This window comes from Symphalangus syndactylus, chromosome 15 (genome assembly GCF_028878055.3).
Source record: "Symphalangus syndactylus isolate Jambi chromosome 15, NHGRI_mSymSyn1-v2.1_pri, whole genome shotgun sequence".
NCBI lineage: Eukaryota > Metazoa > Chordata > Mammalia > Primates > Hylobatidae > Symphalangus > Symphalangus syndactylus.
In genome coordinates, this window is record NC_072437.2 from 73,929,313 (window position 1) to 73,956,664 (window position 27,352).

Consider the following 27,352-nt stretch of genomic DNA (forward strand, 5'->3'; position numbering starts at 1 on the left):
AAGATATTTTAGATGCGCCTTTAGGAGCTTAGTTTTTCCTCCTTGGGATAACTTCAAATTCAGATCTCAGCAGAACAAATGCATTTTTCAGGGCAAGCCGACTGCTAATCCAAGTAGATCTAAACGCTAATGAAGGCAACCGACGGAAGCTGCTCCATGAAGACATGAAAACTATCAGACTTCATTTTGCCACATTCCTGGAATAAACTTATTACTCATAAAGGTGATTTTGAAGCCATTTCAGCTTGTAGAATGATCACCGAAATGCAGTCCACCGATATTTGTTAATATCCCAGGCTGGTCAAGCCCCAGTCCAGACCTTGGGGGACGGGGAGGGGACCCGCGGCCTTTCTAGACTGTGCCCAGACAACAGACAAGGACGCGATGCCGCCCTCGCTCCGCGGCCTTCCGCGGTAGGCGTCCCTCTCAAGCGTGGTAAAACCACCCCGAAGGGAACAGAAAACGTTAAAATCTTCGCTGGGCGCCAGCAGGCAGCTTAGGCCTCGACCTGGCATCTCGTCTCCAGGACCAGACGGAGCGAGTGACCCGCGGGGACACCTTCTCGGTCACCTCGAGCGCAATAAAACAAGTTCTTTTTAAAAAATAAGCATCCGTGTGCCTGCCGGCTAAATTAAGTGTGTCTGACGAGAAGCAGGATGGCGGCCGCTATTTATAATCTCCCGCCCCGCCCGGGCGCCGCTCCTCGACAGCACCCCACGCTGTGCCCGGCGGCGCTTCCGCGGGGACTCCCTGCTCGGTGGTCCCCGCCCCGCCCCGCGCCAGCCGTCCGGAACCCGCGTCCCCAGGCGGCTGCAGGCGGGCGAGACCTAGGTGCCCGACGCCCACGCGCCTCCGGCTGTGGGAGCGCCCGGAGAGCAGCTACCTCGCTGGGCCTGCGAAGACCAGGACAGGCGCGAGCGGGGCGCGGGCTGGCGCATCTGCGTGCGGTGGGCGCCCCCCAAGCGGGTCGGGCCCGCCCCAAGAGCCTTCGGCTTTCCTCTCACGTCCCGCGCGGGCGTGCCCCGGAGTGTGTGGGCGGCAGGGAAGAGCCCCCGCGTCCACATCCCGAGGGCCCGCGCAGGTGCGGGATGCGGATGCAGGCGCTAGGCATGGGCGTGCGCGGGGGCTAGGATGTGGAATGCGGACGCGGGGGAGTGCTGTGGCTGCGCGGACAGGGTAGGGATGCGGGGGCGGTAGGTGTGCGCGCTGGGAAGCGCGCGGGGCGGGGCTGTTCGGAGGCGGCGGGGGCGTGGCGCGGCGTCCTGGGCTGCAGCGTGGGGGCGCCGGGCGCAGCGGACACTGGGGCTGCAGGGATGGCGTCCAGGGCGGGGAGGTCGGGCCCTGGCGCGGGGCGCACGCGTGAAGCGGCACCGCACGTGTGAAAGGAATTCTTTTCAGAGCGGCCGGGAGCCCTGCTCGGGAGGAACGCACCCGGGTTGCCGCCGCGGCAGAGCGGGGTAAGGCGGGCCGGGCGCCCCGGAGGCCAGGCGCAGGGGCCGAGGGCAGCGCGGGGCGGGGACGGGCGGGTTGGCGGCGCAGCGGAGCTCCCGGGCGAGCCCAGCGGGCTGCGACTGCCGAGCTGGGAAGCCGAGCCCCGGCACGTGTGCGGCTCCCAGCCCCCTAGGATTCTTTCAAGATTCTTCAAAAAGTTGTGGGGAGCTCGGGAAATTTGTGAGAAACTTTTGGAATAATTGATCCTCCTCCTTTGCTCCTGGAGGTCTGGAGAGCAGCGCCTGATTTGGCTTCCCTTGATGGACAGTCCAAGGCCGAGTTTAAGTTGTTTTCCTGGGGTTGTTTTCTCCCTTGGGTGGAGGAAGCCGGGTTGTCCCGGACCGTCAGGCTGTAGGGCTCCTAGCGATACTGAAATGCTTGAAAACTCTAAGCAGCTGTCACCGCGCCAGCTAACGGCGCGCACCCAGCCGTCCGCGGGCATTCAGCATCGCCGTGCTCCCAAAGTCCTGTTGGGATTGTTTAGAAACAAGGTTGGCTCGCCTACATTCTTTTCAGAAACTTTTTAAAACTTTTTATTTTTAAGAAACACTGTAGCTATTAATGCCACGACCAAATTTCTCGACCTGTATGTTTGTTATGTGTTCAAGTATAAAGAATTTGCAGAGGAGTGGAAAAGCACCGTCCGAGCCCCTTCCCGTAGGAGACTTGAGAAAACCAACGGCAGTGACGCGGCTGCATTTGCTTTGTTGCCGACTCCTCACTAGTGAGCAAAATTTATCCTACCATGTAGAGTTCTTGGTTCGTGAATATGTGACTGCAACTTTAGAACTCCAGTTTTTATTTTATCAAGATGTGTCCAAAACATGCCATTTAAAAACGATTCTATACAAACAGCTAACAAGCGAATTATGGCTCTCATCACCCAGGAATTCAAAACCATGGTGATTTATGATGTGTGCATCACTTCACTGGCGGTCCATCCATGTGCAAGACAAACATTAAAAGATTAAAGAGGAAAAAAGAAGGATTTATTTTCCAAATATCAGTGTGTTCAAGGTAAACATCAGCTAGTTTGGCACAGATTCCACCTGCTCAGCAGTTTGGTTCATACTGAGATAAACATCTCATAAGGGCAATGCATGTGTTGCTGTAGTGGAAAGTAATTCACGAAACGGTACTATAACAAATCAGACAATACTGTTTCTTAACCAGGAACCGTTAACTGGCTGAAAGCTGTCTTAAAAAAATGGCGGGTAACGAAATTTTTTGCCAATAAGGAAAATATTTTTGACCCAGTTTTCTTGAATGTTACTTACATTTTAACTTATTATATTCATTTCTCTTAGCTAAAATAACGTGTACATACTGCATTTGAATGAAAAGTTATATACGTTTATCGCAGCCTTTTTTTTTTTTTTTTTTTTTGAGATGGAGTCTCGCTCTGTCACCCAGGCTGGAGTGCAGTGGTGCGATCTGGGCTCACTGCAACTTCCCGAGTAGCTGGGACTGCAGGCGCCTACCACCATGCCTTCTTCCTCCCTCCGCTGGATGGTAGCTATTCCCAGTACTATGTAGTACTTATATTTTGATCTGTTTTTTGCCACTCTGCCTCTGTCATAGATTGCAAATGAATCTCCTGAGATTGAGGACAGAATCTTAATTGTTTTGCTGTCTTCAGTGTGTGGCACAGTGCCACACACAATAGGTAATAATGTTTTATAATAATAAATGTTTACTGAATTGAGGAGGGAAAAAATCCAATACATGTGACAACAGCATATATGTCTCTAAAAAACAGTATGTTTTTGCAATTTCTGTATAATGCTTAAAGGTAATAAAAGAATAATAAAGTTTCATCTTAATTTTCATTCCTACAGTGGTGGAAAATTCGTCATGATAACTAGGTTGGTACTCTACTGCTTGCTTTTTTTCTTTTTCTTTCTTTTTTTTTTTTTTTTTTTTTTTTTTTGAGATAGAGTTTCGCTGTTGTCCAGGCTGGAGTGCAATGGCACAATGGCACAGTCTTGGCTCATTGCAACTTCCGCCTTCCAGTTGAAGCGATTCTCCTTCCTCAGCCTCACTTGTAGCTGGGATTACAGGCATGCGCCACCACGCCGGCTAATTTTTGTATTTTTAGTAGAGACACAGTTTCACCATGTTGGACAGGCTGGTCTCAAACTCCTGACCTCAGGTGATCCACCCGTCTCGGCCTCCCAAAGTGCTGGAATTACAGGCGTGAGCCACTGCGCCCGGCCTACTGCTTGCTTTTTTAAAACTCCTTTACATCTCCAAAAGTAATGGTTGATGTGAATAGTTTCCACACTCTTATGTGTTTTATTTAATTTGAAGAATTGGTTTGCTTTAAATTTACTCTTAACAAACTAATGATACTAGATATAAAAATTATTTAGCTTTTTACATTTAGACCACCTGATTATCCCCATGGATTATTGCTTATTTATTCCTGAAACTCCATTTCCTGTTGATTTTAAAATGAATCTTTTATTCTAGAACATAGAAGCAGTTTCTGGTTATATATCAGTAGAAGTAGATTTGAGTAAGAAAAGTGAAATCATACTAATACTATAGAAATTATTTCTGCAAAAAAATAGAAAATATTTTGACAGATGTAATTTTTATCAGTAATATCAGTGGAATAATAAAATACCATAATTATCAGGTTGTGGGATTTTGTTCACCAAGCAAGAGTAAAAGTATCTGAATGTACTTTAAAAAGATAATTCTGGCTGGGTGTGGTGGCTCATGCCTATAATCCCAGCACTTTTTGGGAGGCTGAGGCAGGAGGATCTCTTGAGCCCAGGAGTTTGAGACCAGCCCAGGCAATATAGTGAGATACAGTCACTCCAAAATATTTTTTATAAAATTAGCCCAGTGTGGTGGTACAAACCTATAGTCCCAGCTACTCAGGAGGCTGAGGCAGGAGGATCATTTGAGCCCAAGAGATTGAGGCTGCAGTAAGCCATAAGTGTGACAAAAAAAAAAAGATAATTCAAATTTGTGATGAAGTAATTGGGCTGTCCTTAGCATATCAGTAATATTTAACCATTTTTATAAAAGATAAAAATGCCCCCCTTGAGACAGTCTGGACTGGAAGAAAAAAGTGAAAGCTTAAAATGTACTCCAGCCCACGTTTCTAAACATATGTATTCCAGTATGTTAGAATATAATAAAATGCAAAAGGCATGTAATGCATAGTGTCATAAGCTGAACAGTCTGCCTGCTGCATCGTCCATGAAGTGGTGTGGGAGGGGAAGGGAAGTTGGGCCAGGAGTTGGAGGTTGGGCACTTCTGTGCTGGTGTCAGCACTGTGGGCTGTGCAACTTTAGGCAAGTCTCAGGACCCTCTCTGAGCCGCCATTTCCCAGTTTGTAAAATAAGGAGCATAAACTAGACCGCTTTTAAGGTTAATCCCATGCCAAAATGCTAAGATTCCATATTTCTTCTGTGGATAATGAGTAAGGTTCCTGAAGGATGTCATTTGGATTTATACGAGGAAATTGCCTTTTGACTGACCGCACTGTGTTTATGAGGCCAGTGTTTGGTCTTCTGTTCAGATGTCATGACTTGTGTTTTAGACATGACAAAAGCCTGTTCTGATCGCTGCTATGCTGAAGCACCCCTGTAACTTTCTCAATTACTTACCCTTGCCCCAAGCCACCCCTCAGAAAGTGGGGTACTGGTGAGTTCAATTTAACCTTAAGGAAGTCACTTTTTTTCATTATTCAATTTTTAAAACTTTGAGGACTAAAACATTGAAGGAAATACATTAACACATCACTAAAATGTCTAAATAAATGTTTGGATAAGTAAATAATTTCAGTGGAATTCTTAAATGGTTCACAGAAGTTATTAAAACTTACAATGCCCTGGCCGGGCGCGGTGGCTCACGCCTGTAATCCCAGCACTTTGGGAGGCTGAGACGGGTGGATCATGAGGTCAGGAGATCGAGACCATCTTGGCTAACACGGTGAAACCCCGTTTCTACTAAAAATACAAAAAATTAGCCGGGCGTGTTGGCGGGTGCCTGTAGTCCCAGCTACTCGGGAGGCTGAGGCAGGAGAATGGCGTGAACCCAGGAGGCGGAGCTTGCAGTGAGCTGAGATCGCACCACGGCACTCCAACCTGGGGGACACAGCGAGACTCCGTCTCAAAAAAAAAAAAAAAAAAAAAAACTTACAATGCCCTTTTTTTTTTTTTTTTTGTATTTTTAGTAGAGACGGGGTTTCACTGTGTTAGCCAGGATGGTCTCGATCTCCTGACCTTGTGATCCGCCCGCCTCGGCCTCCCAAAGTGCTGGGATTACAGACGTGAGCCACCGCGCCCGGCCACAATGCCCTTTAATAATTGGCAGAAGAAACCAGAAGGCTCCACTGGGAGATGGAGCTGGGAGGTCTCCGGAGGGTTGAAAGGAGCCCCAGTGGGGCATGAACAACCTTGGCAGGCAGTTGTTTCTAATTACGCTGCAACTCTCTGCATTTTCCTGTCAATTGAATTGAAACTAAACCAGCTGTTAATTTTCTAGCTTAATGTTAGAACTCCTTGTGGAAATGGTGCTTTGGTGCTGATTTCTAGAGGGAATATTTATTTTATTCAAGTATTTCAAGAAGAAAGACTGTAGATAGTATATTTTAAATTTTGCCATTCTCGAGTATAAAATATTGAAGACAATTTTTTTAATTAACACAGCTGTTTTAATTACTTCCAGTTTAAAATTAGCTCTCACTATGGCCAGGTTTGGTGGCTCATGCCTATGATCTCAACACTTTGGGAGGCCAGGGTGCACAGATCACCTGAGGTCAGGAGTTCAAGACCAGCCTGGCCAACATGGTGAAACCAGAAATATTTTTGTATTTTCTACCAAAAATACAAAAACTGGGTAGGTGTGGTGACACACTCCTGTAATCCCAGCTACTTGGGAGGATGAGGCCCGACAATTGCTTGAACCTAGGAGGCAGAGGTTGTAGTGAGCCAAGGTCATGCCACTGCACTCCAGCCAGGGAGTGCAGTGAGACTCTGTCATAAAATAAAATAAAATGCCCTCACTAAGATTTTAAGTTATAAAAGGTAAAAAAAGATTAGTTCCTCCCTTTGACTAGAGATGAAAACTGTTCACCATATTTACTTTAGCCAAATAAAGATTTAAGAGCATATGACTTTTCAGGTATGCATAAAAGATTGAAATCCCCACATGAAAGAGAAAATAAGAGAAATAATAATACATAGATGGCAGACACTGTTGTACATGCTTTCCATACATTCTTATTTCATAAGTACATTTAAAATATAAAAATGTATAATCCTAGCAATGACTTAGAACTATTAAAGAAGTTGAAAAATTAAATTTATAATATTCCTAAATCAGTTGGCTCTGGATGAGAGTAATGTTTCCTGCTACAGCATTAGATTATTGAAACATTAAGAATAGAACCCATGTATCTCTGCATGTAAATTAGAGATGGAAACCCCTGGAACTATACAATAACCACATAACTTTGAGATAAAGGATACTCTTAAATTGTATATGTATTTTATAGTAATGCCAACAAATACTAAAATCTTTATTATCTATTGAAAAGATCTATAGGACTCCTATAGATTTATTCTATATATTATGAATATGGCATACAAAATAGGACAAGGGAGAAAATAAAATAACCTGTCATTTTTAAAAGCATATCAAAGTTGGTTCATTAACAAAAGATAAACTAGCAAGACTAATATTTTTAAATCCCCAAATAAACAATATTTGGAACCAAACAAAGGAATTTGACTACAAACACCATAGAGTTTCAAAATCATAAGAAAATGCCATGAATAATTTTATGCCAACAAATTTGAAACATAAAGTGGAAAATTTTCTAAAAAATGTAAGTGACCAAATTTGACTTAGTAAACAGTAAACCTACATATGTTAGTAACAGTTAATGAAATTAAATTTGTAATTAAGTCTTCCCTTCTACCTCCCTAAAAAAAAAGACATTAGTCCTAAACTCTTCTATAGGAGATTCTTATATGAGCTTATTCAGATAATTTTAAAATTTTCAGGTTAAAATAACTTTCATACCAAAATCTGATGATAGGACAGAAAAGCTGAAACCAGTCTTAAATATGAACATATAAGAATCCAAAATAAAGTAGTAGCAAATTGAATGTGCTAGGATATTAAAAATAAAATCATTGATAGGCATGGTGGCTCACACTTGTAATCCCAGCACTTTGGGAGTCTGAGGCAGGAGGATGGCTTGAGGCCAGGAGTTTGAGACCAGCCCTGGCAATATAGTGAGACCCCATCTTCACAAAATAAAAATGAAAATAAAAATTAGTCGGTCATGGTGGTGCTTGCCGGTAGTCTCAGCTACCTGGGAAACTGAGGCAGGAGGATTGCTTGAGCCCAGTAGTTCAAAGTTACAGTGAGCTGTAATCATGCCACTGTATTCCATCCTGAGTGACAGAGCAAGGCCTTGTCTCAAAAAAATAAGGTAATTAAATCATAACAAAGAGGACTTACCCTCTTTAGTGATTAACATCTAAAAACTCACAATAGATGGAGGAAAAAAGTGTTGCATTACATCCAGTAGTCATTCATAGTTTAAAAAATAAAAACAGAACAAACCTTTTAGCAAAGAAAGACTGGAAGGAAATGTCTTTAGTCTGATAAAAATTAAAACATCGTGCTCAATGATAAAACTTTAAAAGCATTCATATTAAAGTCAGAAATAAGAAAAGATGTTACCACACCATATTATGCTAGAAGTCCTGGCCAGCAAAGGGAAAACAAGAAAAAGAAACAACAGGAATTAGAATTAGGAAAGGAAGAGACAAATTTATCTTTAAGAGTAGATTATTCCTATGTCCACATAGAAAATCCAAAATAATCTATTAGAACTAGAAAAGCCTTTGTAGCAGGTTGCTGGATACAATATCAATATACAAAAAGAATGTTCCTAAGTACTAATAACAATCAACCAGAAAATTTTAAAAACTCTTCAGAACAACTGTAAAGAAGTATCGAGGGATAAATCTAACAGATGTGTAAGACCTTCAGGGACAGCATCCTAAGGCTCAGGGCATTAAAGAAGTGTCACAGCAGTGGAGCCATTGCACTTGCTAGTGGGAAACGAGTGTACAGAAGGAAATCTGATTCATCTCTAAACTTAATGCATTTCCAATCCAAACCCTATCTTGGATTTTTGTCGGTCTTGGAAAACTATACCTAAGTTTCCTGTGTTAGAAGTAAAAAGCCAAAAATTGTCGAAAGACACATTTGGAGAACAAGGTTGGGGGACTTGTCCTACCAGATACCAAGTGCTGTATATCTAGAACTGTTGCCATTGGGTGTCCTGCTGGTGTGGTTAACAGGGGTAGCCTTCTGTCATTTTCTTCCGGAGATGAAAACTAATATCATGTTCTCTCAGTGTGAAACTTCAGAGATTCAGGATTTTCCTCTTTCATGCTGGTCTGTGTGATTGAACTGTGGCACTAAATTATAAGTGACACTAAACCAGCTTTTAAAGGCCTGCTTTTCTTTTTTATTTATTTATTTATTTATTTATTATTATTATACTTTAAGTTCTAGGGTACATGTGCACAATGTGCAGGTTTGTTACATATGTATACATGTGCCACGTTGGTGTGCTGCACCTGTTAACTTGTCATTTACATTAGGTATATCTCCTAATGCTATCCCTTCCCCCTCCCGCCACCCCACAACAGGCCCCAGTGTGTGATGTTCCCCACCCTGTGTCCAAGTGTTCTCATTGTTCAATTCTCACCTATGAGTGAGAACATGTGGTGTTTGGTTTTCTGTCCTTGCAATAGTTTGCTCAGAATGATGGTTTCTAGCTTCATCCATGTCCCTACAAGGGACATGAACTCATCCCTTTTTATGGCTGCATAGTATTCCATGGTGTATATGTGCCACATTTTCTTAATCTAGTCTATCATTGATAGACATTTGGGTTGGTTCCAAGTCTTTGCTATTGTGAATAGTGCTGCAATAAATATACGTGTGCTTGTGTCTTTATAGCAACATGATTTATAATCTAAAGACCTGCTTTTCATCTTGCTTGAACAGTGCTAAATGTTGAAGTCAGCCATATAGAGTACAAGAAAAGGTCTTTTGTTCCTTTTGTTATTTTGACAAGTTTGTTTTGAATTCTATCTTTTTTAAAAAGTCAGATCAGAGCTATGAAAAGGGTGGGACAATGTACCAAACACCATAGGCGAGGTCTTGTGGTATCTGGAAATTATAGTCTTTAGGTGCAAAAGTTTGAAATAGGCAAGGAATGAAAGAGGCTAATGGAAGACAGTCTTTCCGGTGGCTGAAAAGATGACTAGCTAGATCAGCCCATTTTCATCGTATAATATTTGTGACTAGTTCAGCCCACCATGCCCTCTTAGAAATGTGCTTAAACCAGGGATGCAAAAATGAGCATCTGAACCACCACTGCCCTGTACCAAACCCTCACAGACATTACTAGTTAAACATAGAACTCTTTCTGGGTAAGCCTACTTGTGACCCTCAAAATCCTACTCATCAGTGTTCTAGGCAATCACAAACACTTAATACAAAATTAGTTTAGCTAGCTTTACTCCATATTATATTACCTCTAATTTGTAAACCAAGTAACAGTGTTGTAAATTGTCAGTATAGACTAGGCATGGTAGCTCTCATCTGTACCAGCACTTTGGGAGACCAAGGCAGGCAGATCACCTGAGGTCAGGAGTTCCAGCCCAGCTTGGTCAACAGACAAAACCCTGTCTCTACTAAAAATACAAAAATTAGCCGGGTGTGATGGTGGGTGCCTGTAGTCCCAGCTACTCATGAGGCTGAGGCACAAGAATCGCCTGAACCCACAAGACAGGTTGCAGTGAGCCGAGATTGTACCACTGCACTCCAGCCTGGGCAACAGAGCGAGACCCTGGCACAAAAAAAAAAAAAAATTTTTTAATTGTCAGTATGATGTTATGAGAGGGAATCAAGTATGGTACAAATTATACCTTTTGACTGTGACTGTATTCCAGAGTCTTAACTAAAACTTGCGCTTGGTGGTGATCAGCTCCTCTGCAGGTGCCCCTCCCGTCTGTGCTCACCCTCTGGATGCTGTTAGACTCCTGGGCTTTATTGTCACCCCCGTTTCCTCCTCCCCGGCCCTTCAGTGATCTAAATCCAGGGCCACTTGGTGACACCTCCCAGATGTGCACCTCCAGCCTCCACACTCACACATCTCAGGCATTTTAAACTTAACATGTCCGAGACAATTCATGATCGCCATGTTCTTCCCCAAACCTGGACCTCCTCTGGTCTCCCCATCTTGGTAAAAGGCAGTTCCATTCCTCCAGTTCCGAGCACCAGTGGTGCCCTCCCCACACCAGCCCAGGGGCATGCGGGCCTTTTCTCACACCTCGACTGCTCACCTCATTTCTCTGGATTGTGTCCAGCCTCCTTCCTGGATGCCGTGTATTTGCCCCTGCCCCCATAGACTGTCCTAGGGTGGCCCTGTGAGCATGGCTACTCTTCTGTTCCATCCCTCCAGTACTTTCCCAGCGCACTGAAGTGAGAGCCCGGGTTCTCTTCCCATCTGCTGTGGCCTGTCTGCCTCCCCTGCCTCAGCTTGCCGAGCTCAAGTAATCCCATCCTCTCTGTCCCTTGAGCCCACGAGGGATGCCCCTAACTGAGAGCCCCTTCTGGCCTGGATCACTCTGCCCTCATACCTGAGGCCCCCATGTCCTGGAGCCCCAGTCTGCTCTGGCCTGTGCACCCCCACTGATGCTCCTCCGCAGCTTTCCGCTTCTCCAGGGCATCAGGGGGTCTGACACATGGAACTTCTCTCATGTTGCGTGACTTCCCACCAGCATGGGGGCTACACTGGGACAGGAGCCCCTGTGTTTTGTTCTATGCCATCCTGGGGCTGGAGATGTCCCTTTGGGGAGCAGGCCTCAGCAGCCCTTGTTGACCGCCTGCATTTCCTGTACCTGCAGAGGAATGGGTTGTGGGGTTGGGGGGCAGGAGCTGATCTCTTCCACATCCTCTCCAGTCCTTGCTATCAAGCTTCCTTATCTCCTGGAGGGCTGAGTCCTGCTCTTGCCTGAGGAGGTGACCTCCTCATTGACCCCACTGACAAGAGTCTTGTCAGCACTCTGGAGACCTTCTGCCCACGCCTGCCCTCACTGACTGCCTCCTGGCCTGAAGGAGCCACCTTGCTCCCGCCCCACCCTCCCTCCAACACCCTCCTCCCTCTCTGATGTCCACCACCCACACCGCCCCATCTGGGGTACGTCTGCTGGGCCCTGGACCCCACTTTTGTTGCCCATGCTGTCTCCTTCCCTGATGTTCTTGATGTACTGAGAACAGATGGAAGCCGATGGCACCCCCCATCTGCACTGCATTGACCCCTCCCCCAGGACAGGACACTTGAGGACCACAGTGGTCTCCTGCCTTCCTGTGAGGTGGACAGGCCTTTCCCCACTCCATCCTTTGGGCCCTCTGAAGGGCACTGACGCAGAGTCACCCCTGCCTCAGAGGCCCCAGCTGAGCACCGCGGGCCCTGGCTCTCCAGCCTCACCCATCGGAGGCAAGTGGCTGTCACAGCTGTGCCAGGCTCTGCGGGGCCTCAGGGGGCCTTCGCGCTCCAGCCCTGCCTGGGATCGCATCGAGGGTCCTACATTGTCTTGAGAGGTGGGAGGTCACTGCCTGTATTCCCGAGGTCAGAATTTTCTAAATGAACTTTCTCAGAAGACTAAGGGAAAACAGAACAGAGTTAAAAGGATAAAACAACTTCAAAGCACATCTTCCAAAAACCACAATCTAAGCCTGTGGCCTTCTCTGGGGATGCTCGTCAGGCACAGACCGAGGGCGCCTTCCCCCACACTGTCCAGGATGCTGTCCTCCCGGCCCAGTCTTAGTCCCCACACTGCCAGACCACCTTCACACACACACACACACACACACACACACACACACACACACCCCAGGAGCAGTGGTCTCCTGCCTGCCTCTTATCTCTGTTCTTTGCTCCGTGGTCCTGCCTGAGAGGGAAAGCTGCAGTGCAGACCCTCTTCCTGACCCCTCAAGCCCCATGCCGCCAGCTGCCTCCTGATTGTCTTCGTTCCTGTCTCCACCACTGCTTTCACAGCCACCCCCTCGCCTTTCTTCCAGCTCAGGTCAGTACTTGCCCCAACTTCTTCCTCTTTAAACGGTGCCATCATTTTCCTAGTCACCAGGCTTAGCCTCTGGTTCATAGCTTTTTTATTCCCTGACTCTAGTCAGACGCTGCGTTCTGCTTTATTTTTGTCTTCAGAATGTATCTCTTTGCTGTCCCTTCTTTTTTCCATTCGCCTGCCTGTCACCCAGCCCAGGCCTTGGACACTCACTCCGAGATTACCACGCTCTTCCTGAGGCCCTGCCTCATTCGTGAAGAGCACTTCCAGCCTGTCGCTCCCTCTCAACATTGTTGAGGGGCTCTCACTCTTTCATCCATCTGTCCTGCAAGTGTGTATTGAACGTCTGCTATGTGCAGAGTATGGCCACAGCCTGGCTCTGCTGTGCAGAAGCCGCCTTTTAAAATCACTGCTTCCAACCCACAACCCCTGTTCCCACCTTCATGGAAACATTGCTCTCTTCTGGAAATGCATTCCCTTCTCCCACCTCTTATCCAAAATTGCAGCTCCTAATCCGAGCTGAGATCCCACTTTTCCGGGACTGCCCATTTTAGTATGATACGAATATTCCTTTTCTCTGAAATCCCCTTGCATGTATATATTATGTAGCTCCCTAATTTGCTGAATTTTTCCATCTCCACAAATAGATTTTTAACATAGAGACTATTCCTTAAACTATTTCTTTCTCTTTTTTTTAAGAGACAGGGTCTTGCTCTGTTACTCAGACTGGAACGCAGTGGCACAATCACGGCTCACTACAGCCTCAACTTCCCTGGCTCAATTGATCCTCCCACCACAGCCCCCCACGTAGCTGGGACTGTAGACATGCACCACCACACTCAGCTAATTTTTTGTACAGAGGAAGTATCACTATGTTGCCCAGGCTGCCCCTGAACTCCTGGGCTCAAGAGATCCTCCTGCTTGGCCTCCCAAAGTGCAGAGATTACAGGTGTGAGCTACTGCACCGAGATCATTCCTTAAACTTCTTGTGTGGCCAACAAATCCTGTGGCCCAGAATTGAGAGCAAGACTGTCACTGAGGAAATAGCCATTGATTTATCTGAGGGAAAACGCAATGGATCTTGAAGGCCAAGGGGAAAACAATTTACCGTTGAAAGGAAAATGTGGCCGGGCGCGGTGGCTCACGCTTGTAATCCCAGCACTTTGGGAGGCCGAGGCGGGTGGATCATGAGGTCAGGAGATCGAGACCATGGTGAAACCCCGTCTCTACTAAAAATACAAAAATTTAGCCGGGCGTGGTGGCGGGCGCCTGTAGTCCCAGCTACTCGGAGAGGCTGAGGCAGGAGAATGGCGTGAACCCGGGAGGCAGAGCTTGCAGTGAGCCAAGATTGCGCCACTGCACTCCAGCCTGGGCGACAGAGCGAGACTCCGTCTCAAAAAAAAAAAAAAAAAAAAAAGAAAGGAAAATGTAACTTTTCAAAGACTATGGAAGCAGCGTCATAAATTTTGAAACATAAGACCTGTTTGTTATTCAGATGGTTAAGAATCAAGGTTTTCACTGAGACAGAACCAAAAAGATTAAGGGCCATCTCATGAGAGATCATAAACACCCTGCCACCCAGTGCTGTGTAACCCCACCCCCACAGTTTTTAGGTCAGTTCTCTAAAAAGGGCTCAACAACGTGGGCTGTGGTATTCTGTCATTAGGTCACATGCACCTTGCAAGGTTAAGCGATCACACCGGGGGGGCCTCCCCGTGGGTGATGAGTGAAAGCCCGCCTTTTCCTCTGCCCAGCGGTGCTCAGGACACATGGTTCAGCAGCGCCTTGCCTGACCTCAGCCTCCATCAATCCTGGCATACCTTCTCTCATCCTCTGTCTGTACTTGGCACAGAAGAGTCTTTCTGTGACACATGTGCAAGTCTCTGCTGATTTCACTATCTAGTGATATTAGGAATATGATTACAAAGTGATATCAGGCTGGGTGCGGTGGCTCACACCTGTAATCCCAGCACTGTGGGAGGCCAAGGTGGGCGGATCACTTGAGGCCAGGAGTTCCAGACCAGCCTGGGCAACATCGCAAGACCTCGTCTCTACAAAAAAATTAAAATTAGCCCCGCATGGTGGTGCACGCCTGTAGTCCCAGCTACTTGGTAGGCTGAGGTGGGAGAATCACCTGAGCTCTGGGAATGTGAGGCTGCAGTGAGCTATGATCCGTGCCACTGCACCTTAGCCTGGGTGACAGAGTGAGACTCTGTCTCAAAAAAAGAAAAAAAATATAGTATTGGTAAAATGCCTCCAGAGCCTCTGCATGTCATCCAGAGCCAACTAAAGTCTGACAGTGAAGGGAGGTGGATACTACATCTGCTGGGGAGGCTTCCACGCAGGTCTGATTAGGATCCAGTTGTCAGTCTCCCAGAAAGATTGTCTATCTTCTGGTTAAATTTTCATTTATTCATGCATGTGTTTTACAAAACAAAACCCAAACTGTGAAGTGTAGTCGTGAGGCTCAGGTGAGTGATGGGGACACGGACAGCCTTGCCCTTGCTCACTTAGAGTCTGTTGGAGAAACTGCTTTCTCCAAACACTGCGCCTGATATGGGAGATTGCCAGGCAGGAAGATGGAATCCACTCTAAACTCTCGGTGATCCCATAGTCATTATCCTCTGACATTGGGCTAAGCGTGCAAAGTGTATTGTGTCTGTTTGTGTGCTTACTACAGACACAATTAAAGCAATGAACGGAGTAGAAACCACAATGAAACAACAATGGAAAAAGAGTCAGCTGATTTTTTTCAAAAGCTACAACTGCGAAAAATGAAAGCTATGGTCATTTATCTTTTATGATGAGCAATGTGGTATGTTGTCATAGAAAATGCAGAGAACTGTGAAAAGAAAAATCACCCCATTCTCAGAAGCACCACTGTTAACATTTCAGTATCATTCTTCCTTTTTCTGTGTCCACGTAAGAGAGTGTATAAAATAGCTGGTATCAGACTGTTGTGTTGTCCTAAGTTCTTGTCAGTAATTTTTCATGTCATTAATGTTCTGAAAAATTACATCTAATGGCTACTTTATATTTTAGTAGTTATAAATGAACCATAGCTTTTCATTTTTACCAGGCTTTATTTCATAAAGCATTTAAGATAGTGTATCAGTTAGGGATTCTTTTTCACCTGCAAGCAACAGGAAACCTAATCGGAACAAATAAGATTTTCCCCTCACATAAGAAATCTGGAGGTGGCTGATGGGGCTGATTCGGCAGTTCCACAGTTCACAGCAGGTGCCCTACGACTCTCTTAACCAATCCTCCATGCTTATTGATTCATGCTTGCCAGGTGGCTGCCCAGCCCCAGCATCACATCTGTACTGTACGTGGAAAAGAAAGGGAAAGGACAGCACAAGTACCACCTGCCCTTTTCTTAGAAAATCAGAGCTTTCCCAGACATTCCCCAGCAGACATCTTACACCTCACTGGACAGAACTGCCTTTTCTATTCACCTCCAGCCACAAGGGAGGATGAAGAAGCAAACATTTCCCTTCCCAGTCACATTAGAGTCAGGCAAGAGAGAGAAGGATGGGAGTAGGAGCTGGGTTGGCCAGAGCACGGTGTCAGCTACGGCCAGCCAGCACTGCTCAGGGAACTGTTCATCCTCTACCAGACATTTGTTTCCAGTCATTCCTTATGGGTAACATCACAATATGCCATGCACACACATTTATCCAAGTCTCTGATTATTTCCTTAGTAGGATGTCCTGGAAGTAGAATTAGAGGTCAAAGGTATTGTTAGGTTCATGTCTCTCATTCTTTTCCAGAAAGATCCACACAGATCCCTGGTGTGCTACCACACGCAGTGCCTGAATGCAGGATGCTCCTATTCGGGACACACTGTGTCATCCTGTCTCTGGGACACAGCCTTGGCCCCTGATGAGGCACAAGCAAGGGTCTGGCTGGTGGCTGGTCATCATTCTTGTAGGTTGCACTCAGAGGGCACAAGGCTCTTCCAAGGGCATATATTCCAGTGTTTTGCAGCCCCTGGGCCTAAAGGATCTGGAGCAGGCTGAGCTGCTGTGGTCAGCTTCCCCATCCTATCATCTGGTTTACCATTTGAATAAGTAGTTACTTGTCCCTGTGTTTCTCAACAGGTGCACAATAGGCATTTGGGGTGGGACAGTTCTTTCCCATGAGGTCACCCCAAACACGGCAGAACATTTTGCCTCCACTGGCCCCACAGGGAAACGCCAGCAGCATTGTCCAGTCTGTGACGGGCAGCAGACCCCTCCCTCATGGTGCTCTGTGCCATCAGCCCTGTGTGGAGAGCCAGCCAGGCCCCTGTCCCAGCACCTTGTGTAGACTGCTTTTTAGCGAGAACTGCTGGAGCAAGTATGAGGCTGCTGGAAGGGGTATGAGCTACACACAGCGGCCTCTCCTTGGAAGCCTCTGGAAAGCACATTACCTCGCTACTCTGCCTGTAGACAGGGAACAGGAAAGGATGCCCGTGCCAGCCTCGCCCTCAGAGCCAGGCCTAGGGGAAGGGCACAGGGGGCAGAGCCCAGAGGCTGCTCTTGCCCAGGAAAGCTTGGCAGGTGGGGCTGTGGGAGGATGGAGGGAGCCTGCTGGAGCGGGCTGGGGAGGGGGATGTTGGGAAGAGGTGACAGCCATTAAACCAGGGCATGGCAAAGGGGAGAGAGAACCCAGGGCACTGGTGTAGGCCTGAGGTGGCCACCCATGAGGGGACTGTGTAGGCAAGGGGCAGGTCAGCAGGCAGTGGCTGGACGGGGCGGGGCTTTAGGTTGGAGAAACAGCATGTACAGAGGCCTAAAGGTGGAGTTTCAGGCTTCAGTGTGTCTGGGCGCAGGCGCTGATGGGTCTTGCATGCTGTCATGGTTTTGTCCTGTGCAGTGTCTGCCCAGACGCCTGGGCAGGTAGGGGCATAGATGCCATTGGGGGCCTGGTCCCAGCGCAGAGGGACACTTGGAGGAGAAGCAGGAAGTGACCTCAAATGGTTCCCAGACATCCTTCCTGGGGGTGACTGGGTGGTTTCAAGTGCGGTAATTAAGTTTATAAAGTAAAACATCCTACCTCCTTAGAACACAAGAAAAGATGCCAGCCACAACGGGAGATGAGAGGCTGGGAGGATGCGTGAGTAGTCAGCTTTCTCTAAGAGCTCCAGGGGCCCAAGCAAAACGTTGAGAGTTTGTTCTAAGGGAGAGTTAACATTTGTCTGTTTTTTTAGATTGTTAATGAGTAGAGTTTTCTTTTGTTGATTTGCCTTTGAACCAATTCATAAAAATTAATATTAAAAAAAAATTTTTTTTTGAGATGGACTGTTGCTCTGTCATCCAGGCTGGAGTACAGTGGCATGATCTCAGCCCACTGCAGCCTCTGCCTTCCAGGTTCAAGCGATTCTCTGCCCTCAGCCTCCCAAGTAGCTGGGACTACAGGCACGCTCCACCATGCCTGGCTAATTTATGTATTATTAGTAGAGATGAGGTTTCACCATGTGGGCCAGGCTATTCTCAAACTCCTGATCTCAAGTGATCCTTCTGCCTTAGCCTCCCAAAGTGCTGGGATTACAGGCGTGAGCCACCGCGCCTAGCCTGAAATATTTTAAAATTGAAAATGACAAGTGTTTTCTTTGGTTCCACTGGAGACTGTGTCCTCACAGCTGAGACTGCTTTCCTCACTGCAAAGCATGGAGCTGTCTTTCTGTTTCCGTTCCCAGCATCCAGCCTGTTGGGGCAGCAGCGACACAGGATGCCATCTCATTTTCATCCCGTGTCTGTGGGCACTGCTGCTTTCTTGGCAGGCTGGCAGTCTCACCTCCCTCCATCCCTGTGTATGACCGTGGTCCCTGTTGTACACAGACTGAGAGAGGAAGCTACCTGCCTGGGGATGTTTACCTAACACTTGCTGAGTTGGGCCTGGGGGTGGGCCTGCAGCTGGTACCACCCCTCCTTGGACTGCCTTCTTTGGAGTCACACTTCTGGGGCAGGTGGGGCTGGTGAGCCCTGCCCAACACCCATGGGCACTCTGACCCAGAGGATCCATGCCATCTCCCACACTGGTTGGGCTCCACTCACTTGCACCCTGACTGAGTCTGGGCGTGCTGTTTCTACCCCCAGACATCTGGGTGTGCTGTTTCTACCCACAGACATCTGGGTACCCACGGGTGCTGTTGGGTGACGGCCACTGAAGGCCCAGCTCTGCTGAGCTGGCCCCTGGTTCTGACAGGATCCTCAAGCTTGGTTCATCCCAAGTGCTTCCTCTGCCCCCATCCAGCACCCCTCCAGCTCTGCCTAGAATCCAGTGTGGGCACTCGGTCAGGTGAGGTGATTTCAGGTGGTCATCAGTGGATGCTGAATCATGTGTGAGAAGATCATTCCCTTATCAATTCTGTTTCTACCCTAATAGTGGCCTTGGAGAGGGGCTTGGTTTGATACTAGTCTGTTTAACACCTCTCCAATACTCCTCATCTTCCTCTTTGCAACAAAGAGAGTTTACACCCAGAGCTTTTGGCAAGCAATATCCCATAGAATGTATCAGCTTCATTGTCATCAAGGAATTTATTCTTTTTTAAAAAAGGGGAGTAAGGCTTTATTTCCTTACTTCCAAAATAAAGTTGACTGAGTTGGAATATATTTACTCTTAAAGCTACCATCCATTGAAGGTGTTAGTGCCAATTTTCCATTGACAGTAGTAATGTAAACTTTCCTAGTTTAGATAAGCATAAAGAGTTGATGTGAAGACAGAAAAAGCAAATAGTAGAAGAGGTATCAGATTAACGTGGCAGAAGTTCTGAAAGTGGCATGGGCATGGGGATGGCAGCAATTTGGGAAGAGGTTGTTCCAATCCCACCTGAACAGAAAGGTCATGATTCAGAATTGGCCGAAGTGGCCGCAGAGTCCCAGAGCTCCTGTAGGGTCAGCCTCAGGGAGAGGACTTGGGCAGTCTGGAGGCCAGCGGAGGCCATTTTCTCTTCTGGCTCTGGCTTCCTCCTCTCTGAAATGAAGAGTTTAACCTGTGGTTCCTCATGGACGCTTGCACTTGTGTAGTGCCTGCTCGCCCAGGTCCTGGGGAGCTGCGATGCCTGCCCTGTGGAGAAGCTGCCCATCAGCCCCATCCCAGTACCATCCAGGCCGCTGCCGCTGCCCATGGGTGCGGACCCGGCACTCAGCCGTTGCAGCCCGGTGTTCATGAGCATTTTCCTCTTACAGGTTAGGAATCTGAAGCAATGGGCGACTGGAGCTTTCTGGGAAGACTCTTAGAAAATGCACAGGAGCACTCCACGGTCATCGGCAAGGTTTGGCTGACCGTGCTGTTCATCTTCCGCATCTTGGTGCTGGGGGCCGCGGCGGAGGACGTGTGGGGCGATGAGCAGTCAGACTTCACCTGCAACACCCAGCAGCCGGGCTGCGAGAACGTCTGCTACGACAGGGCCTTCCCCATCTCTCACATCCGCTTCTGGGCGCTGCAGATCATCTTCGTGTCCACGCCCACCCTCATCTACCTGGGCCACGTGCTGCACATCGTGCGCATGGAAGAGAAGAAGAAAGAGAGGGAGGAGGAGGAGGAGCAGCTGAAGAGAGACAGCCCCAGCCCCAGGGAGCCGCCGCAGGACAATCCCTCGTCGCGGGAGGACCGCGGCAGGGTGCGCATGGCCGGGGCGCTGCTGCGGACCTACGTCTTCAACATCATCTTCAAGACGTTGTTCGAGGTGGGCTTCATCGCCGGCCAGTATTTTCTGTACGGCTTCGAGCTGAAGCCGCTCTACCGCTGCGACCGCTGGCCCTGCCCCAACACGGTGGACTGCTTCATCTCCAGGCCCACGGAGAAGACCATCTTCATCATCTTCATGCTGGCGGTGGCCTGCGCGTCCCTGCTGCTCAACGTGCTGGAGATCTACCACCTGGGCTGGAAGAAGCTCAAGCAGGGCGTGACCAGCCGCCTCGGCCCGGACGCCTCCGAGGCCCCGGTGGGGACGGCCGATCCCCCCTCTCTGTCCCCCAGCTCCCGGCCCCCCGCCGTTGCCATCGGGTTCCCGCCCTACTATACGCACGCCGCTGCGCCCCTGGGACAGGCCCGTGCCGTGGGCTACCCCGGGGCGCCGCCGCCAGCTGCGGACTTCAAAATGCTAGCCCTGACCGAGGCGCGTGGAAAGGGCCAGTCCGCCAAGCTCTACAACGGCCACCACCACCTGCTGATGACTGAGCAGAACTGGGTCAACCAGGCGGCGGAGCAGCAGCCCCCGGCGCTCAAGGCCTACCCGGCAGCGTCCACGCCCGCAGCCCCCAGCCCCGTCGGCAGCAGCTCCCCGCCACTCGCGCACGAGGCCGAGGCAGGCGCGGCGCCCCTGCTGCTGGATGGGAGCGGCAGCAGTCTGGAGGGGAGCGCCCTGGCAGGGACCCCCGAGGAGGAGGAGCAGGCCGTGACCACCGCGGCCCAGATGCACCAGCCGCCCTTGCTCCTCGGAGACCCAGGTCGGGCCAGCAGGGCCAGCAGCGGGCGGGCCAGACCGGAGGACTTGGCCATCTAGTGCCCGGGTGCCTGCCTCCAGACAGCTGCGTAGTGATCTTCTTCTTAGAAACCAAAACCAAAGTGCACTTCCCACCAGCAGATAGAACCTGAAAGTGTGCGACTGGAGTCCCAGGAGGTGGACGATGGAGGAGAGATCAGGTTTCCGTGTTCAATGCTTGCTGTTCTTAGCACTGTGAGTTACAGCGGGGATAACTCCCACTTTCTGAGTTTGGGGGTGGCGGGGACAAGGGTTGTGGGCCTCTAAGATCTTCACAGCAGCCCAGAAGTCTGGTCGCTGAGGGCTGTCGCTGGGGGTAACTGTTCTGTAGTGGTAAAGCAACAGGTATCCTGCAGTCCCTTCAGCTCCGGGGCAATTGGATTTGCTATTCTTAAGCTCTCCAGAGCCTCTGGGCAGCCCAGAGGGTCATAGAGGCACTTAGCTCTATCTCTGTTTGATACTTTTAACTTAGAGTTGAATTTCATTTGGAGTATTTGCCAAACTGCACTAAAAAAAGATTTACAGCAAGTCTATGTAGTGTCATTTGAGTTTCCAAAATTGCATGTGAAGCACAGGATATCAAGCTTTAGGCTTCATGACAAGTGACAAAGAGCAGTTACCCTCCAGAGGCAGGCTCAGTGGGCAAGGGCCCCAGAGGTTGCTGGCAGAAGGCAGGTGGAGTTGCAGCCACACCTGAGGCCATTTTTAAACAGTTGAGGAAATTGACATAAAAGTGTGTCGGGTATGCCGTAGGTATTTATTTTCTAAATGATTATTTTGTGCTTTGAATGGTACAGCTATGCCTATTTTCTCCCACTTTCTTTCAGGAAAAATGAAAGAAAAATAGTGTTTTTCTTTCTTTAAATACTGTTAGAATGATTACTGACCAAGACAGTGCTAATTTGTCCTAATGCGTGCTAGTAAAGATTTTAAACTTTCTTTTAAAAGAAATTCTTTAATTTCATGAGTCACCTAATTATAATGAGAATGTATTATATAAAACAAAAGCAGGGGAAAGTTTTAAGTACATTCAAATGGAAGTTCTGAAGATTTTGAATGGGAAGTGAAAAGTGAACTACTATTGCCAGGAAAATTATTTATACAGATGAATCTATGACAATCTACACTTTAAAAAAGTACAGAATAAAACACTTCAAGCTTCCTAATCATTCTTTGTGGGCAGCCTGTTTGCTTTCTCCAGTGTAAATAATATAAGTGTCTGGGGATCCCTGCCTGGGGGCGGGCACGTGCTCATGCAGGCTGTATGCCCCATTCTCCCTCCACACCAGAGCTGTGCTGACAGGGAAGGCTATTTATGTGTGTGGGCATGGCTGGAAGATGGCAGAATTTTCTGTCCTGCACACACAGCTGTGGTATCTTGGTCACCATTTGTTTATAAAATGAATGATGGTCATGTTGAGCCTGTTTCTACTCACACTTTTCACCTCCAACTTCTACTGAGTATCATTAGCCCTTGTTCAGCAAGACCAATGTAATACATTTCCTTTTGTAAATTAACTTCTCAATGATGCATTTGGGACCACACTCCAAACATACTTTCTGTTTTCTATCATAAAGGGTGCTCCACTAACAATCTGATGAAAGGAATGCAATTTCCAACTCTCAGATTCTTGCATGCAACTAGTTTTTCATGTCAGTCAAACACAAAGAATTTGTTAGTACATTCTGCTTGCTGTAGGATGCACTGGACAGGCTCCTAGGCTTGAAAAATGCTAACTTTTCCATACAGCTCCTCAGAGACTTTCTCAACCAGATTGAGAAAGACAGCAATTAGCCCTTTGGAAAACTGTGAGTGACTTTCTCACTTCTGTCCAGGCTGGTGCATAACTACAGCCATTCTAGATGCATAACTTCTCTCCAAAGTTAACTCATTACATGCAGTGTATGCCATAGGCCTAGGGCAGCAGGACTTAGTTCTCATGAGTGATAAGGGCTGCTAGAAGATCCTAGTGTGAGAAGCATTCTGATAAAAAGCTTTGGCCATTTTAGAAAATGCAATAGCAATCATCCAAGAGCACAAGTACAGCTCAAGTACAAGTGGATGTGAATACTTGGTTCTTTAAGTTCTACCATAATAAATGTTCATAACGGTAACAAGCTTCTTGTTTACCCACAATTTGATTTTGAGTGGGGTTGGAGATGAGTATGAGAACTCAAATTGTATTTAGTTTTTACATTTTAAAATTGAATTTAGTCACAATATGTTTATGGAAATGCCAGTATTGTACCACTGACCATAGTCTAGTGGATCCATTTAGAGTGGATAGGAGTGTAGAATTAGATTCACCTACTTGAAAATCACTAATCTATAAAGAAGTGAGGTTTTGCAGTAGAACAGTGCCTGTGGTGTTTTTTCAGGTTAGCATACTGATTTCAGTTCATGTAAGAAATGAAAGCCTGTCTTACATCCTTTTGCTCTTTGAGATATCCATGATTCTAAAGGCTGGGTCCTTCTCTCTCGGGCAGTGTGGAATTGTTCTCTACTCAACTAGTCCTTTAAGACATTGAAACGTGCAATAAAAATAGAAATTGCCTCTCTCTGTGGGCAAGATTCCAGACCTTTTTTTTTCTAGCCTGGAAATTTCACTGAAACTATTTTACTCTTGATTTATTAGAAAGTTTTAAAAAAATCTCTAAGCCTATTTTAAAACTTAAATGCGATACCTATAGCATTTGAGTGTTATATTTACATACATGGTTTTTAAGCTGCTGTATACAATTACTTCTTATATCCCTGTTTTTATAAAATGTTAAACATCACTATAGTTACAGTACCAAAAAACATTTTTTAAATTCTAAAACTATTTCTTATATTATCACTCACTTTGTCCTTTTTAAACTTTTAATGGCTATTCTTGTATTTTTTAAATAAAATCGACACCAATAAATCCTTAAATTTACAAAAGAAAAATAGCAAGCCAGCATCTCTCTCATTTATCCTGGATTTCTTTGGCTCTGGACAACTAAGTGGATAGATCACAAGAATACCTAGAATAATAACTATGAATATAATTTAAACATCACTTTACAAAAAATTAACCCAATAGGGTTTAGGTCTCCTTTCACCTTAGGCTTTTTAAAAAGTATTATTAACACTGTCTTTAATTATTTTGTATTACTGAATAAACTCCTTTTTTCTGAATTTTTTGAAATTCTGATATTTGTAACACTAATTCGTGAATCTCCACCAAAATAAATACTTATAGAGAGTATTGCGTGATTTAAGAGAGTAAATGTGTTTTCCAAAGATGAATAGAGTCCTGCCACCATCACCACCCACCCCTACAAATTGAGGATATCCTAAATAACCTTTAATATAACATATGGACATTGGACATTTAAGGTCAGGGACGGTACTTTTCTTCCTAATTTTATATTACAGTGCAAATCTTGGGTTGACTCACTCTAAGGTTTCTGACTGCCCAAAAGATTTTTTCCCCTTTACATTACAGAACATCAAAACAAGGCAAACAAGTTAGGGATTTGAATAACACTCAGAGCAACAAACTGTTTCCAGAAAGTACCATATTTGAAGCTGTTTGGTGTGTAAATGTTCATTTAACTCATATATTTACAAAACTCTTACTAAAACTTAATTTTTATGCCATAACAGTGTCTTTCCTGGATTACATTGTAACTGGAAGTAAACATTTTCTAAAATAATAAAAGTGGCCTTAAGTTTAAACCACTAGTTCTGCAGTTGGTTGTTTTCATTGGCAGACTCTCTAAGCAGGTATTCAAAATCACACTTTTTGTTATCTTAGATACAATAAGGAGGAAGACCTTTTTTCCTAACAGAAGCAATTTGAGAAGTCACTGCAGGGGCCGTCCCCTCTCTCACAGGCTTTCCCCAGAGTAAAAACACACATTCTCCCAGGTTCAAGCATTGCTGATGCCTGCAGTGAGTTCTTCTGAAGAAATAATATAAAAGTTCACCTTCTTCGTGTCTCATTAAGTCCCGCCTTGAGCAGCATTCTCTTAAGCTTCATGGGGCTTCAGGAGAGAGATCTTTGCTTTAGGAGGTTGGAGTTTGTGGTTCTTGGGAAGCTCTCCCGCATGGAATTCTATGTAAGGGGCCCGCTGTATCTACCTCTGTGACACCGCTGGCAACACTAGAATGCGTCTGATTTTCAGTGCGTGATAAGGAACGCATTTCCCAACTGCAGCGTTCCTGCTTTATGAACCCAGGTGTGAGATGATTTCCAGGGACACAGTATAACACAAAGCAGCCGACCTGGGGCCTTGGAAAGCTCTCAAAGCTCCACACCCAAAACTCAAAACTCAGCTCCTCCAAACACAAATTGGTGGGAGTTTCCCATATTGCAGACAAGTGCAAACACCTGTGGTGATGGACAGTTTGGGGAAGACAGTCGCGGCCTGTGGAGGGAAATGTTAAACAGTCCCAGGCCGCAGCCTGTGGGTCCCTTGCTCACTGCGGGCCAAGGCGGCCCGGACCCTGGGGACAGTGCGCGGGTGGCACTGACGAGAGGAGAGGGGCCGTGGTAAGAAGGCACGAGTGCAGCCTGGGCAACACAAGGAGATCTTGTCTCTTAAAAAAAAAAAAAAAAAAAAAAAAAAAAACAGGCCGGGCGCGGTGGCCCTCGCCTTTAATCCCAGCTACTTGGGAGGCTGAGTGGGAGGGTCGCTTGAGCCTGGGAGTTCCAGGCTGCAGTGAGCCACGATGGCGCCACTGCACTCCAGCCTGGACGACAGAGCAAGACCCTGTCTTAAAAAAAAAAAAAAAAAAAAGCGTGGACACACGGATCAGGACCGTTTCCCTCGGGCGAGGGTGGCGAGGAAACGGCGCAGACCTGAGCCTGAGCCTGGGTTGGCTGGGCCGCTGCGCAGGGCGCTGGCACACCTGAGAACAAGTGCGCTCCGCAAAGCGCGGCGGGAGGCCCCGGAGGGACGCCAGGGAACCACAGCGCCTGCTGCTGGCGCCACAAAACCCAGGCTGGCTGAGCGTAGAAAGAGATGCTTTCTGTGGGCTTTATCGTCTGCACGGTCCTATCCATTAGAAGGGAGTCTCCTCACCAGGAACCCGTAACGATCCTGTACGGTGGACAGTTCCACGCCCGAGTCCAGGTGAGCTGCTTTGGTCATGGACAAGGGGCTGAATCCTGCACCTCTCTTCTCCCACAGCGTGACTTTGGGAAAGTTATCTAACGTCTTTGACTTTATAGATGAGTTTTCTTGTCTGAAAAATTGAAATAAAGTTGCAAGGAGTAAATAAGAATGAACTTAAAGTGCTTTGCCTAGTCCTTAACCCATAGTGATGCTTAATAAACGCAAGCCTCAGGGTAAATAAAAATACTCCTCTGGCTGACCAAAATTTTCATCTGCCTACCCATTTTTATGGTTTACCTTTATTTCAAAACAAAACAGTTTTAGGCCAATTGGCTCAAGCCTATAATCTCAACACTTTGGGAGGCTGAGGAAGGAGCGTTGCTTGAGGCCTGGCGTTTGAGGCCAGTCTGGACGATATAGTGAGACACCCCTCTCTACAAATAATAATAATAATAATAAAATTAAAATTAGACGGGCAGGCCAGGCGCAGTGGCTTATGCCTGTAATCCCAGCACTTTGGGATGCCGAGGCAGCTGGGTCACCTGAGGTCAAGAGTTCAAGACCAGCCTGGCCAACATGGTGAAACCCCGTTTCTACTAAAAATACAAAAATTAGCTGGGTGTGGTGGCACACGCCTGTAATCCCAGCTACTCTGGAGGCTGAGGCGGGAGAATTGCTTGAACCCGGGAGGCAGAGGTTGCAGTGAGCCAAGATCGCACCACTGCACTCAGCCTGGGCAACAAAAGTGAAACTCTGTCTCAAAAAAAATAAGTGAGGGCCGGGCGCAGTGGCTCATGCCTGTAATCCCAGCAATTTGGGAGGCTGAGGTGGGTGGATCACCTGAGGTCAAGAGTTCCAGACCAGCCTGACCAACATGATGAAATCCCGTCTTTACTAAAAATACAAAAAATTAGCCAGACGTGGTGGTAGGCGCTTGTAATCCCAGCTACTTGAGAGACTGAAGCAGGAGAATTGCTTGAACCAAGGAGGCAGAGGTTGCAGTGAGCCAAGATCATGCCACTGCACTCCAGCCTGGGCAACAAGAACGAAACTCTGTCTCAAAAAGATAAAAAATTTAAAAATAAATAAATAAATAAATAAATAAATAAATAAATAAATAAAAATTAGTTGGGCATAATGGCACTCACATGTGGTCCCA

The 27,352-nt window shown here is 46.9% G+C and overlaps 1 protein-coding gene across 1 annotated transcript; it reads left to right on the top strand.

Moving 5' to 3' along the window:
• Positions 1-1,296: 1,296 nt before the first annotated feature.
• GJA3 (gap junction protein alpha 3) lies at positions 1,297-24,811 on the top strand. The gene is made up of 2 exons (XM_055244069.1): positions 1,297-1,457; positions 19,808-24,811. Exon 2 carries the CDS (start codon positions 19,825-19,827, stop codon positions 21,124-21,126), a length of 1,302 nt encoding a protein of 433 aa, XP_055100044.1. The 5' UTR covers positions 1,297-1,457; positions 19,808-19,824; the 3' UTR covers positions 21,127-24,811.
• The last annotated feature ends 2,541 nt before the right edge of the window (positions 24,812-27,352 follow it).

Coding starts and splice junctions, on each gene's coding strand:
- GJA3 (XM_055244069.1), top strand. CDS start 19,825: ATGGGCGACTGGAGCTTTCTGGGAAGACTCTTAGAAAATGCACAGGAG.